Below are 16,270 nucleotides of genomic sequence, written 5' to 3'. Positions count from 1 at the left end.
AGATGAGAGGTTGGGACCTGAATACGCCTCTTTTGTGGGGAACATGATTCAAAAGCCCCAATATGGCAGGGTCAGTGGGGGGACACTTTTGAAATACATGAAAACAAGGCTAAATCTTAGAAATATTATGTTACGTGAAAGAAGTCAAAAATAGGAGTACATGGTGCAAGTAAAACAAATCTATGGTTAACAGAAATCAGAAGAGTAGATGGTTGCCTACCAGGGGTGTGAACTGACTGAAAGGGGTATAAGGGAACCTTCTGTGATGATAGAAATGTTCCATCCATAGCTTTAAGGGATATGTGTTATCCCAAGCATATGTATTCATCAAAACTCAATTAACTGTAAACTTAAGATTATGCATTTCACTTACGTAAATAATACTGCAATAAAAAAATTAAAGTAGTGTTGTGGCTGCAGTAATAAACAAAATCCATTCTGCTCTGTAGTTCTGAGGAAACGGCTGACAGGAACATAATACCTTAAAAATCCAAAGGAAAAACAATGAAAGCATTCTCTACAGTAAGTGAACAATACAATGTCAACAGAATTGAGAATATTTCCATTCTGTATTGTAAAGCAACCAAGAGCCAAAATATCAGAGTATCCTGCATTGTCCCACCCACTTTACCTGCCAAATAACTAGCAATTGTCAAAGCTGTACAAATTCATTTTTAGCTAAAAAAAATTTTAAATATATCAAAGTTCAAATTAAAAAAAAAAAATTATGACAGGAATAACCAAAGGCCCTTTAGAAAAATACCTTCCATCCTGTTTCATTAAGTCTTTTTTAAAAAGACGATCACTTACATAAATAATACTGCAATAAAAATATTAAAGTAGTGTTGTGGCTGCAGTAATAAACAAAATTCACTCTGCTCTGTAGTTTTGTGCTCCTTTTCTAACTACTTTCATCCACTTGTATATAACACATACTAATTCTATTAATCTGCAGCTAAATGTGTATTACAAAAATGCATTTAAAACACCACTCATTCCAGCAAAATGAGAAAGTTCTTAACTGAAGAACACAAATGATGCCAATGCTAGATTTCTAGTTCCTTGGTTATATTTACTTTTTCCTTGGCAAAAAAAAAAAAAAAGAGGTACACAAAAAAAGGATGTAAATGGGTTGATTTTATTCTGCCCAAAACAGTGTCATCATCTGCCCATGAAGACTTATGACTGACCTTGAGCTAGGACCTTCACCATTACCACTCTGTCTTAAAACAATTATATTACCAATGCCCCCCAAGTAGCCCAGATTAAAAGGGTGCTCTTTTAATCTGCCTTGACAGACACTGAACAATAAACTTTAAACACCAAAAGTAAAGGTCTCAAAAAAAAAAAAAAAAAAAAAAAAGTAAAAGGTCTCTCTGTGAAAATTTTTAATTCCTAATCAATAGTCAGGTTTTCAAGTTAAGGTTAATGAAGAATACTTTGTTTCATCAATATAATTCAGCAACAGAAGGAAATGAAGCAACAACAACAAAACAAAGAGGATAAGAGATAAGCAGCATATATAGGATACACTGATCTCTGGGATATAATCAATTGCTGTAAAATAGAAAGCACAGAAACAAGTTGTCATGTATTAGGAATGTTTCTAAAAGCAAGTAACAGAAAACTCAGCAACCCTGTTTGAAATAATAAGATCACATATTGCCCACTTAATTTTAAGTTAGGTGGTGTCAAAATTTATCCCACAGATATATAAAGACCATTTTTTGAGAACCCAGAATCCAAAATCGTTTTTCTCAATTGTCTTTGCCCATTAGTTTTTCATCCAAATGTGTGTCTCCTCATGATTGCAAAATGGTCACCTTAACTCCAGGCCTACTGTGATTCTGAGATGAAAAGAAAGGGGAAGAGATACCACCATTCACCTGTTTATTTTAACAGAAAAGCAAAAGCCTTCCAGCAGTTCTTTTGCAGACATTCCCTTATATCTCACTGGGCTAGCATGACTCACCAGTCATCTCCTAGGAAAGTGAGTATCTTGCTATTGGGGGAGGTGGCAAAAGAGAAGGTGCTCAGAGGTATCTCCACAGTTGGCAAGTCACAAAAAAAAAAAAAAAAAAAAGGGTTAACATGGATCACCTTCATTTAGAGGCAAGATATCTTCCACTCAAAAAGCTTTCAAATACGCCATTTCTTCATTTACTTTCCAAAACATACACAGATCTACCTTGAATCAGCAATACAGATAGTAATTCTACTTAGGATCTAATTTAAACTGCTCTACTACTTGATCATATTATCAAAAGCAAATATTAGAACAGTGACACTTAAAGAAGACCATTTAAGACATATAGCTTGTCCCTTCTCTAACTACTCTAAAGTCTATGCTTATTTTAAGTTCCAGATTATAATCTCAAATAGCACTAACTTAGTTACTTGTAGAATTACCTCAACTTTAAGCAAAGACCACTACAGGAAAGTCATGACATTTATACCTCCACCCCAAAATGCTAACAATACCCATTACATCCCTTACTGACCCCATGTGGAGAATTTCTTCTCAAGTTTAGTATGGTGGAAAACATCTCTTGCAAAGAACTCAAAAAATCTCCATCTTTTCAATGGTATGTGCTAGTAACTCATTTTACCCTAGCTGCTGGGAAGCTTAAAGACAATTTGATCTTTTAATTGTAAAATAAAGCAGATACAGGGAAAACCACACAAAACAATGTATAGCTTAATGAGTCCCCACAGGGCAAACATGCTTATAACCTTCACCCAGAGCAAGAAAGAGAAAAGCTCCTCCATGTTTTTTGTTCCCCATCCTTTTGTATTAGTTTCCTAGGGATGCCATAACAAAGTACCACAAACTGGGTGGCTTAAAGTAACACAAATTTCTTCTCTCACAGTTCTGGAAGCTACAAGTCCAAAATCAAGATGTTGGCAGGGCCATGTTCCCTCTGAAGGCTGTAGCAGAGGATCCTTCCTTGCCTCTTCCTGGCTCCTGGCAGTTACCAGCAATCCTTAGCTTTCCTTGTCTTGTGACAGCCTATCACCAATCTCTGTCTCCACCTTCACAGTGTCTTCTTCCTTCTGTATGTGTTTCTCTCTGTGCCTCTTCTTTTTTTGGAAGGGCATTAGTCATATTGTATTAAGACCCACCCTACTCCAGTATGACCTTATCGTAATTTAACTAATTACATCTGCAATGACCCTATTTCCAAATATAACCACACTCTGAGCTACAGAGGTTGGAGCTTCAACATATCTTTTGGGGGGACACAATTCAAACATTAATATCCTCCCTCTCCACAAAAGTAACCATTATTTTAACTTCACAGTAGTAATTTCTTTGTCTTTCTTCATAGTTTTACCAACCAAATATGCATCCATAGAAAAAAGTTTAGTCTTGTCCAACCATTTTCTTTTCATTTAATGTCACTGAAATCTCTTTTAATACACAAGTTCCCTCTTCATCTTTCTCTTTACCTTACAATTTATCTCTTGAAGGACCTGGGATATCTGACTTGTACGTCTAGATCACTGATGGTCTACTCATCAGTATATTCCTCTGTCTTCCACAATTCCTACCAAAGGCCAGCGGGCTGCAGAATCTTGATCACACTCATGTTCGATCACCTATAGGCGGTGCTGTGTTCTTCCATAAGAAGGCAAATAATGTCTGTTCTTTCTCTTTTTGTGATGTTAACAGCTATTGATGTTCACTGCCTAGATCCAATAGTTCACTGGAAGTTATCAAATAGATATATTCAAATTCTACCACTTTTTCTTCATTTATTAGCTGAAATAGTTTCCTCATATCTACTACTGCATTAGTGAGTGGGCAGGATGCTATTATAGGAAAGGCAAGATAAATGCTTGATTCATTCTCTTTACTTACTCATGTTCAAAGTAATGAACTGATTCCCTCTCTACCTCTGAACGTGATGAATTCCTTTTTAAGATACTATTACGAATTTATGGATTTAAATATATTTGATAGGTTTCAATCAACTTTTGGCCAGAAGGAGGGTCCTCAAAATTATTTCCTGAGTCTTTCTGAAATAACCCAAGTAATCTTTAAGAGCTTCCTTGCTATTAGGTATGACAAATTACTCAACTCATTTGTATACTTCTTGCCTACATGGAATGGTTTTCCAAGACCACAATCTGGGTGCTACAGATGCTCACTGCTATTTGGTTGGTCATTTTTTCTAGTACTCTTCAGTGGTCACAGGAAATACACACATATTTGCATGCATTTTTTTAAAAGATAAAATACCTAATGAGTTCATACTAATACTTTCAATTCAAATTCAAAATTATTGATTTCTTTAACTTAACCTCTAATGTATTACATCTATACTTCCTTTCTTCCACACCAAGAATCCTGTATATGCAGAGGAAATAGAATATACCCCATAATTACTCATTTATTTAATCCACAGTATACACAGTCTCAGAATAACAATATGAATATCATTACACCAGTTTAGTTTATAGGAACAAAATTTAAACAAAAGAGTTTTAACAAAACTTTTGCATAATATTACCTCTATTATTCCTACAATTTTTATAGTTGTACTTTACATTATCTAAACATACAGCCATTACATACTATATTCTCTCAATTTTAATCCTCCTTTAGTCTTTTCTACAAATAATTACATTTAATGCTCACCACCATGCCTTATTTTGGTGTCTTGCTCATCATTCTGGTTGTCCAAACTTATTCTCTAGCAAATTTCTCATGAAGGACTCAAGGAACAATATTCCTTGATTTCTTGCATCTTAATAATTGGTCTATGGCTTTATACATTTAAGTCAGTTTTGCTTGATATAACTCTTTAGCTAACATATTCTTCCCTTTCTGTATCTTAAAAATATTACTCCATTTTCTTCTAGCACAGAGTGCTGCTATTACAAAGTCTCATGCTAATCTTCTTTCCCTTCTAAGACATTTAATCTCTTTTTACTGGAAGCCCAGAGAATTCTTTTCTCTCTCTTTAAAGTATAGTCATTTTACTAGAATATGTGTTGGTGTTGTTTGTTCTGGGTTATATTCTCAGATATCTGGGGTTCTGTTTCAGTCTGTAGTTTCAAATGTTTTATTTTAAAGGAGGTTCTCCTGAATTACAGTTTTCATATTTTTCTGTCCCATTGCTTTGGTTTTCTTCAAAAAAAAAAAACAAGACACTTATGTTTATGTTGTATCCTCATTGGCTACTGTGCTGGTTTGGATGTATTATGTTCCCCCCAAACTCCATGTTCTTTCATGCCATCTTGTGGGGGCAGATGTATTAGGGTTGATTAGGTTGGAATCTTTGGATGAGGTTGATTCCATGGACATTGTGACCCACCCAACTATGGGTAATACCTATGATTAGATTATTTCCATGGAGGTGTGGCCCTGCCCATTCAGAGCGGATCTTGTCTGATTTACTGGAGTACTTCAAAAAGAGCCACGCAGGCCCAGACGCTTGCTTGCGACTTAAAGAGATATTTTGGAGACGGCCATTGAAAGCAGACTTTTGCTGACGCTTTGGAGATAACAGCCCAGAGTATGCCTGGGAAAAACTAAGAGAACACCCCCAGATGCCTAGAGAGAAACGTTCTGGGAGAAAGCCATTTTGAAACTAGAACCCTGGAGCAGACCCCAGCCATGTGCCTGTGCCTTCCCAGCTAAGAGAGGTTTTCCAGACGCCATCAATGTTACTCAGTGAAGGTAGCCTACTGTTGATGCCTTTGTTTGGACACTTTTAAGACCTTAGGACCATAACTTTGTAACCAAATAAACCCCCTTTATAAAAACTCAATCCATTTCTCATATTTTGCATAATGGCAGCATCAGCAAACTAGAATAGCTATCTTCAATACTTGTCCCTTTCTCTCAAATGTTCTTAATTGTTTTGCATTTCTTCTTCATCTTTAAAACTTCTTTCCTTTTCAACTTCTATTTAAAGGCCTTTACTGTTTATTCATTCTTACATTCCTTCTAATTTAGACTTTATTTCTGAAAAGATTATACAATTCTTTATTGAGTTCTGTCACCTCATTTCTGAATTGTTTTATCTTTGATTTATGCTGTTCTTTTACATGTAGCATTGATTTCTTACAGAATTTAGCATATTTTAAAGTAGTTTTGATCTGTTCTATGCTCACATTGTTCTGGGATATTTCCATTATATGTAGGGATATTATTCTGTTCCTCACTCCTATTTTCCTTTATAACTTTAAATTGGATTTTACCCTGATAATGTTGTTTCACATATTTATGTGAAATTAGTTTTCCTCAACTTTTTAAAAAAAGTGGTATAACAGGTAGTTAGTTTTTCCAACTTTAAAGAATTCCATCTTCTGTTACTTTTTATGTAGTGTTCAAAACCATGGCAGCTTGTGTTCTATGATCTACTAGCTGTTACCATTCTTATCTGAACCTTCTCTTTCCTTCCTCTCTTGTCCCTCTCTATTTTCCCTGCCCTGCTCAATTTTGATTCTATTGTCTTGCTCAATTTTGTTTTGACTCAGTGTGTTGAGCCCTGTCCTGGAAGAGAACCCTCCATTTTCAGAGGTCAATAGGGCTAGAATGCTCTACCGTCTTCTGTCTCTACCATGGATATACTTACTGCACTTGCCCAATAATGGAATGGACAAACCCCTATACTCCTATTTCATCTGCTGATCCTAAAATAGCTCACCACATCATCCAATAATAGCTGAGGCTATTTTGGAGCTCCTAGATCTCAAGTCTTATGAGATACTCCAGTGGCTTTCTGCTTGCTCCTGCATAGAGAGTGATACTGTGGAGGTCTTGTGGCTGTTGATGGCTGCCTTTACCTGCATGAGTTTTGGGATGCGTGAGGTTAGTTCATGATAAATTTTATCCATATGTTTTCAGATTTTCTATCTCGTTTCTGTTGGTTTTTCAGTGGATATTCAAAAGGAATTTAAAAAACAAAACAAAACAAAAAAAACTACAAGAGCCATAGCCATCTTCCTAGAATCTCTAAAGCCAAATTTGAAGCTCAGACATATCAATTATACTTGTTTTTATATTCAACATATTTGACACATTTCTAATAGTTTTAAATCATCTTGTTGTAAATTATGTCATTCTTTTTTATCCAAGGCAAAGAATGCTCCATTCCATGATAGCAAATAGTTTGTTGAATAAATTCTTTCCACCTTTCCTGGTTTTCAATATTTTTACTTGTGTCTTTATTCACAGTTAAGAGAGTTTACAAATGTTTACATTTTGAAAATTCCTTCAATCATCTAAGACACCCTGCTTCTGTTGGGGTCTCAGAATAAGAAGGATGCTAGCTAGCACAAATCACCAGAAACGTGCATACTCAAACATAAGAATGCAAATAGAAAGTAATTTTAAAACTCTAAACATGATCTGGGTAAAACTTGTCATTTAAGTTTAATACACTTTGCCTTCCTTGAATACTGGGGCATGCATAAACAAGTTTTCTCTTACTTCAGAGGTCAGCAAAGTATAGGCCACAGGCCAAATCAGATTCACTGCCTGTTTTTGTAAATAAAGTTTTACCAGAACACAGTCATGCCCACTTTCTTATGTTAACTATGGTTGCTTCTGCACTACAACAGAAGTGAACAGTTGCAACACAGATCAAATGGCCCACAAAGCCTAAGATATTTACTATCTAAAACTTTACAGAAAAAGTTCATGGACATCTTGTCCTTGTCCATGGCTTATATCAAAAGAGCTTCCAAAAGCAGTAATTGGAGTCTCAACTGATAATTTTTGAGTAGGGTGGTGATTCTTTGTTGTATAGGACATCTAGAACATTGTAAGATATGTAGCATCCCTGGCCCACCAGAAACTAAAATGCTAGAACTCCCAATATTTGTGTTCACCGAAATTCTCCATTCATTTCCAAACTCTGTAGGAAGAAGTGGAAGTATATCCCTCGTTGAGAACCAAGGAAAAGCTAAATTAGCTCATAGTAAGAAAGGAAGAAATATAATTCAGACATTTTCAACACTATCAAGATAGATGAGAAATGCAATTACTTTTTTAAACAGCAAACAAAAGGTCCATTCTTCTTTACCTTTGAAACTTAGCCAAAAGTACACTAGTTTCTTCTTAATAAAATTAGACTTTCTAATTTGATTATAATATCAAGCCATCAGGGAGTTTTCTTAAAATTATTTCTAAAAAATTTATAAGGTAATCTTACCGATTTGTTCCATCCAGATTTGATTTGTGGATGAAATTAAGTTTTGCATCTGCCCAATAAAGCTTCTGTTCCTCATAATCCAAGGTCAGTCCATTTGGCCAGTAAATTTCTGTGTTTATTATAATGAAGCGACTTGAGCCATCCATTCCTGCACGTTCTATCTTTGGCACTTCTCCCCAGTCTGTCCAATACATGAACCTAAAAGTCACAAAAACAATAAAGCCATGACATAAGCAGATTAACAGGCAAATACTTCGTAATTAAAGAAGGCTCTCTCGAGAACACAAACTGAACCCCACCCAAGAATATTTATTATTCAAATCATAATCATCTAATTTTTTCTATCACCATGGTAGTAACTTACTCAGAAGAGAATCATTAAGGATGCAAAAAAAACATTGGATCAAAGTCTACTGGGAAAAGGAATAATTACACAGATTCAATAAATCTCATCCAGATTACTTATTAACGACAAAGGGGAAAAGGCTGACTCCAGAGGAAAAAACCTAGTGAACACCACCTTAACTAAATTAACAACATCATTAAAGGAATGGTTATCATATACCTCTTAATTTGAGGTACTAAACAGGGACAGAGTATCTTTCATGTAGCTTATGACCTGAATCAAATAAAAAACAACTTGCCTTTGAAAATATCATTGTTATAAAAGCCAAAGTAAGGCTGAAGAAATATTACAGATTAAAGGACAATAAAGTGATACGACAACTGTATGAAATGCACAATCTGGACCAATTCAGTGGAGGAAAATGCCAGAAAGATACTATTGGGAAAACTGGCAAAATTTTATGGGCTCTTACATTATATAATAGTACTAGAATAATGTTAAATTTTCTAAATAAGAAATTGTATTGTGGTTAGGGTATACAGGAGATCACTGTACAATTTTGTCACTATTCTTAAAGTTTGATTGTTCTTCATATTAAAGTACAAAAATCTTAATAGTCTAACCCAGAAGGAAAAAGAATTTTCCCTGATATAACAGTGAAACTCCTAATATGTTATACTTCAATAAAAAGTATACTTATTAAAAGTTAATGAGTACATCATTGTGAACAAATTAACAGCACTGAAATACATATCTAAATGTGATTAAAAGGAGAAATGTTAGACTTTACATCTGGTAACAATAAAAATTTTTTTTTAAATCCATGGCACTACACTATACAAGCAGTGAACCCTTAGTTAAACAATGGACAACAGTTCATAGTACAATTATAAAAATCTATTATCGATTGTAACAAATGTTCCACACTCACATAAGAAAAGGGTAGTATATGAAAATCCTGTATTTTATGCATGAATGTTCTGAAAACATGTAACTTCTCTAAAAAAGAAAAAAAAAGTTAACGAAGGTACTAGGAACAAGATGTGAGGCACTCAATGTTGAAACTCAAATGAAATGGCCTAACTTTTATTCATAAAATTGGTGGAATGGTGATTTTCAAATGACAAAGGGGAAGACGGTAACACTACAGAAAATAAACTTGGTGGATACCACCTTAACCAAATCATCTAAGTTAGCATCGTCAGTAAGGGAACAAACTGGTATCATGTACCTTTTAATGTGATATACTAAAAGGGAGATAACATAGTGTTGCCACTATTTAATATGAATTGCATATGCAACAAAGTGACAGGAGGAGAAAATCAGATGGAAAATGAACATACCTCCTAGATACTGTGCTAAATGACTTTCCATACATTATCTCACTTAAGCCTTACAGCAACTTTTTGAAATATTAACTGTTCATCACCATATTTCATTTGAGAAAACTTAGAAAAGTAGTCACATTGCTCAAAGTCATTTGTCAACGGTGACAGAAATTCAAACCTATTTCCCTCAGGTTCCAAAGGTCACAGCCTTCCTGTGTAATGAATAGAAAGCAAAATACTCCCTCAACTGAGGACTGATTAGACAGTTTCAAGAATGAGGGGCAAGGCAATGACCAGATTCATGCAAGATAAAACAACACAGGAAGGCAGGCCAAATCTTACAAAAGCAGACCATGTTAGGCCAGTGAAAATTTTTGCTTTTTATTCTGAGAGCAACAGGAGGGCACTGGACGACTTGTAAGATTAGGGGTGAAATGATTGGCTTTCTGTTTGAGAAGGAAAAACAACAGCAACAACAAAAATTGATTGCAAAGTGGAGGAAGACTGAAGGAAGCCTAAAAAATGGATCAAAGAGAGGCTAGACATCCAAAATAACTCTGTGAGGAGCTCACAATGCCTCTTTCCTAAAGACAGAATAAAACAGGACAAAATACCAAAAGTAATCATTTTTAAATCTCTGGAAATTAACCAAAGGATTGGATATGCAACAAAACAAAAAGCATATATTCAAAAAAGCTCAGTAGCCTGTGGAGAGTGCAGGGGTATTCGCCTACCCCACCTCCATGGTTGCTGACATGACCACAGACATAGGGGACTGGTGGTTTGATGGGTTGAGCCCTCTACCACAGGTTTTACCCTTGGGAAGACGGTTGCTGCAAAGGAGAGGCTAGGCCTCCCTATGGTTGTGCCTAAGAGCCTCCTTCCGAATGCCTCTTTGTTGCTCAGATGTGGCCCTGTCTCTCTAGCTAAGCCAACTTGAAAGGTGAAATCACTGCCCTCCCCCCTACGTGGGATCAGACACTCAGGGGAGTGAATCTCCCTGGCAACGTGGAATATGACTCCCGGGGAGGAATGTAGACCTGGCATCGTGGGACGGAGAACATCTTCTTGACCAAAAGGGGGATGTGAAAGGAAATGAAATAAGCTTCAGTGGCAGAGAGAATCCAAAAGGAGCCGAGAGGTCACTCTGGTGGGCACTCTTACGCACACTTTAGACAACCCTTTTTAGGTTCTAAAGAATTGGGGTAGCTGGTGGTGAATACCTGAAACTATCAAACTGCAGCCCAGAACCCATGAATCTCGAAGGCAGTTGTGTAGAGGTGTGGCTTATGAGGGGTGACAGGGTGGTTGGGAGGGCCATGGGGACCGCATTCCACTTCGTCTGGTTTATGGATGGATGAGTGGAAAGATAGGGGAAGGAAACAAACAGACAAGGGTACCCAGTGTTCTTTTTTACTTCGATTGCTCTTTTTCACTCTAATTATTATTCTTGTTATTCTTGTGTGTGTGCTAATGAAGGTGTCGGGGATTGATCTGGGTGATGAATGTACAACTATGTGGTGGTGCTGTGGACAATCGAAGGTACGATTTGTTTTGTGTGACTGCGTGGTATGTGAATATATCTCAATAAAATGAAGATTAAAAAAAAAAAAGACATAATGCTGAGCAAAATAAGCCAGGCACAAAAAGAGAGATATTGTATGTTACCAACTAATGTGAATTCTGTGAAAAATGTACAATGTTTTATACTGTAGAATGTAGGGGACCTAGAGATACCAATTAGTGGAGGGGGAATGATAATCTAACAAGAACAGATAAACTATGGAGGGTAATCTCAATGTTATGGGAATGCTCAGGAATGATTATGGTTTGTAAACTTTCTTGGATATAGTAAGATCATGTTGGAAGCAATAGAGTTATTTTAGGTTTTTTTTTTTCTCTTATTCCTTTGTTTTCTTAGGGGTTGTTAATTTTCTTGGGGTATGGTAGGAACATGTTGGAAGCAATGTAGTTATTTTAGATTATTTGTTTTTCTTACTCCTCTGTTTGGACATGGTTTATTAATTTTCTTGGGGTATGGTAGGAACATATTGGAAGCAAAGTAGTTATTTTAGGTTATTTGTTTTCCTTAATCCATTGCTTTGTTTGAAATGTTGTGGGGTTTTTTTGGTTCTTGTTTGCCTGTTTGTTTTTAATTTTTTGATAAACAAAGTTAAAAAATTGAAAAAAAACCAGTAGAAAAATGGGAGTAAAAACTAAATGACAAATAGGGTGGGATGGGGGGATGGTTTGGGTATTCTCTTTTCACTTTTATTTTTTATTCTTATTCTGATTCTTTCTGATGTAAGGAAAATGTTCAGAAATAGATTGTGGTGATGAACGCATAACTATATGATCACACTGTGAACAGTTGATTGTATACCATGGATGACTGTATGGTTTGTGAATATATTTCAATAAAACTGAATTAAAAAAAAAAAAAAAAAAAAAAGCTCAGTAAAAATTGTGGGAGTCTATGGCATCTTGCTAGACGTTGTTTCCATTGTCCACACACTTTTGGTGAGTGGCACAGAAGTTCAACCCAAGGCAGGTGTGGCAGGCCAGAAGGACTGGCAGCTACTTTATCCCGCAAGAGGGGGTTGATGTTATTTGAAGCAGGGTGAGGACAAATGTGTACCCTGGGTTTTTGTCAAAAGCAAGAGAGCCCTAAATGACAATTAAGGGCTAATATTCTAGCAATATTGGATGGAGCAAGCAGCAAAACGTAGACCAGCCAAAAATTTAAAAAGGAAATTCTGGAAAAGAGATAGCCAAAGAGGGCCTAATTAAGTTCATATTCTTCCGAGGTGGTCAGGAAGGCTACATGAATACACAAGGTTGTACCTGCTAAGAGACACCAAAGGGAACACTTCCTTGCAAGTTGGTCTATGGCTGACAGTGGGACAGGTGTGAAACTGCCTGAACCTTGAAAACATTCCCCAAACCACACACAGATCCAAAGGAAACTGGTGGAACACACTGGTGCAAGACGTTTAGGCAAAATCCACCAGCAACCCGTAGAAAACCAGACATAAAATTTTTAAAAAAGAAAAATAACTGAGCAGTAACTTCAGAGGCAGCACAATGAGAAAGAAACACAGTCAAAGACTTAATCCAGGCAAGTCACTAAATAAAAAAGGGCAATAGCAACAAGCTGAGAGAGGGATCAAAATCCACATGATACAATATTAACAAAACTTTCCACTTTTCAAAAAATACTGTAAGACATGCAAATAAACAGAGAAGTGGAGCCATAAGTACACACAGTAGACAAGGACCACAAAGCAGCTATTACAAATACGCTCAAAGAACTAAAAGAAACAACATTTAAGAACTAAAGCAAAGGAAGATCACAATAACACACTGAATAGAGAATATCAGTAGAAATTGTAAAAAAAAAAAAAAAAGAAACAAAGAAACAAAGAAATGGAAATTTGGAGATGAAAGGTACAATAACCAAAATGAAAAATTATCACTTGAGAGGCTCCATAATAGATCTGAGCTGGCAAAAGAATCAGCATAAAGACTGAATAATAGAGATTATCTAAAATGGAGAAAAAAGAAAAAGAACAAAGAAACATGAATAGTGCCTCAGAGACTTGTGGAACACCATTAAGTAATACTTGCACATAATGGAATATAGAAAAGAGAAGAGAGGAAAAAGGGGTGAAAAATATTCAAATAAACAGAGACCAAAAATTTCCAAAATCTGATGAAAATCATTAATCCACACATCCAAGAAGTTCAACAAACTCCAAGTATGATAAACAGATGCACACCTATTCACATCACAGTCAAAGTGTTAGAGGAAAAAGACAAACCTTGAAAGCAGTGAGAAAAATGATGCATCACATGCAAAGAAACCAAAATAATTAATATTTGATTTCTCAACAGAAACAATGGAGAGCTGTAAGCAGTGGGATGACATACTCAAATTGTGAAAGGAAAAAGTCAACGAAACATCCTACATAAAGCAAAACTACCCTTCAAAAATGAAGCTGGGGCGAGATGGTGGAATAGGGAAGTGCAGAATTTAGTTAGTCCTCTGGAACAACTACCATATAGCCAAGGACAACTAGTAAATAGTCTGGAACAACTGATGGGGGACATCTGTGACTGGAAGAACATCATACACCAGTCTGGAATGGGTGGAATGGCTGAGATCGCAGCATAAGAACACAAAGTGAAGTTCCCCAAACTGCAGAGCTGGCGCCCCTCCCCAAATGGCACAGGAGGCTGAGCTGGAAGACTTCCCTGTGGGAAAAAGAAGCCCTCTATTAGGAAGAAGGGAAGGTAGCTCAACCAAGCTCCAACTGCAGTTTTAATTAATTAATCTGGACTACTGAATACAAGCTAGGAGAACAGATAAACCTGGAGCAACCAGAAAAGGAAGCCAGAGGTTCCACCCAGCAGAGAGGAGGTGGGACTGACGGAAAAAAAAAAAAAAAAAAAAATACATAAATAAAAACCGAAACTTTTGGAATCAGATGAGCTCAGAATACCGGAAAAGGGCTGTGTCCCAAGAAAAGGGGCACAGAGAACAGGGCACTAACTCCAGTTATTAACTGGTAACTGTGGAACTGGGGACTGACTCTAAAAAGGGATTTGTTTTTTCCTTCTTTCTCTCTCATTCTAAGTAACTCATCAGAGAAAGCATCAGGCATTTTCAATTGTCAGTGCTGACCCAGGCAAAGGTGGAGATAAGATAGAGGTTCAAAGGAAGAAATCAAGTGCAAGAGATAAATCCCTAAAGGGTGTATCCACCCTAAGAAACACGGGAGGCACAGCCCAGTTCAAGTGGCTGCCCATCCTCAGAGAACTCAGACCCTAGGGCCTAGGGTTAAAAAAAAACAGAAACAGCTTAAGCTTGGCTTCTGACACTCTGAGCCCCTGGCCAGAACAGGGTGTGCTGACAATTAAAAGTACCGCACCTGTTTATGCAGGTTGACAAGCACCACCTCTGGGCAGGAAAAGCACAGTGTCTAGAGGCCTCACGGAAAGTCTGACAACTTTCTGGATCTCATCCTCAGGGAAAACTGATACTGATTATACCCTCATTCTGAGACTTTGGCCTATCTGGTCTGGGAAAATCTGACTGGGGCAATAAAGGAAACCAGACGCCTAGACAACAAAAAATTACAAATCACAACAGAAAAAAACTAAGAATTGGCCCAGTCAAAGAAACAAACTTACACTTCAAATGAGATACAGGAGTTGAAATAACTAATTAAAGATCTTCAAACAAATGTGCTAAGTCAATTCAAAAATCAAATCAAGTTGAGGGAAGATATGGCAAAAGACATGAACGACATAAAGAGGACACTGGGTGAAAAAAAGAAACTTGAAAGTTTGAAAAAACAATTGCAGAACTTATGGGAATCAAAGGCATAACAAAAGAGATGAAAAACATAATGGAGACATAAAAAGCAGATTTGAAGAAGCACAAGAAAGGATTCAGGAACTAGAGGACAAAACATCTGAAACCCTACACAAAAAAGAACAGATCAGGAAAAGAACAGAAAAATATGAGCAGGGTCTCAGGGAATTGAATGACAACATGAAGTGCATGAATATACATGTCATAAGTGTTCCAGAAGGAGAAGGGAAAAGGGGCAGAAAAAATAATGGAGGAAAAAAAATCACTGAAAATTTCCCATCTGTGCCAGTTGGATATATTATGTCCCCAAGAAAAAGCCATATTATTTGATGCAATCTTGTGGGGCAGACATTTTAGTGCTGATTAGATTGGAATCCTTTGAGTGTTTCCATGGAGATATGACCCACCCAACTGTAGGTGATAACTCTGATGAGATAATTTCCATGGAGGTGTGGCCCCACCCATACAGCATGGGACTTGATTACTGGAGCAGTATATAAGCGCAGACAGAAGGAGCAAGCTTGTTACAGCCAAGATGGACACTTTGAAGAACACACTGGAACTGAGAAAGGAGCTTCAGCTTACAGATACATTTTGGTGACGGTCTTTGAAAGCAGACTTTTGCTCCGGAGAAGCAAAGAGAGGACAAACGCTCCAAGAGCAACTAAGAGTGACATTTTTCAGGAGCTGAAGCCTAGAGAGGAACATCCTGGGAGAAAGCCATTTTGAAACCAGAACTTGGAGCAGATGCTATCCACATGCCTTCCCAGCTAACAGAGGTTTTCTGGATGCCATCAGCCATCCTTCAGTGAAGGTAACCAATTGTTAATGCATTACCTTGGACACCTGATGGCCTTAAGACTGTAACTGTGTAACCAAATAAACTCCCTTTTATAAAAGCCAATCCATTTCTGGTGTTTTGCATTCCAGCAGCATTAGCAAACTAGAACACCATCTCTTATGAAAGACATAAAATTCCAAATCCAAGAAAAGCAGCATACCCTACACAGAACAGATCCGAACAGACCTACTCCAAGACACATAATAATCA

General features: G+C 36.8%; 1 protein-coding gene across 1 annotated transcript in view; it reads right to left on the bottom strand.

Annotated features, from left to right (window-relative positions):
• The window catches only part of LRP6 (LDL receptor related protein 6), a 219,998-nt gene that overhangs the window by 121,080 nt on the left and 82,648 nt on the right, over window positions 1-16,270 (bottom strand). Inside the window, exon 3 of the mRNA XM_037845616.1 lies at window positions 8,169-8,366. Within this exon, the coding sequence (XP_037701544.1) occupies window positions 8,169-8,366 (198 nt within the window). The remainder of the gene's footprint in view (window positions 1-8,168; window positions 8,367-16,270) is intronic.

Source organism: Choloepus didactylus, chromosome 8 (genome assembly GCF_015220235.1).
Source record: "Choloepus didactylus isolate mChoDid1 chromosome 8, mChoDid1.pri, whole genome shotgun sequence".
Classification (NCBI taxonomy): domain Eukaryota; kingdom Metazoa; phylum Chordata; class Mammalia; order Pilosa; family Megalonychidae; genus Choloepus; species Choloepus didactylus.
Note: the sequence above shows the minus strand (reverse complement) of the source record. Positions and strands in the feature narration are given on the sequence as shown.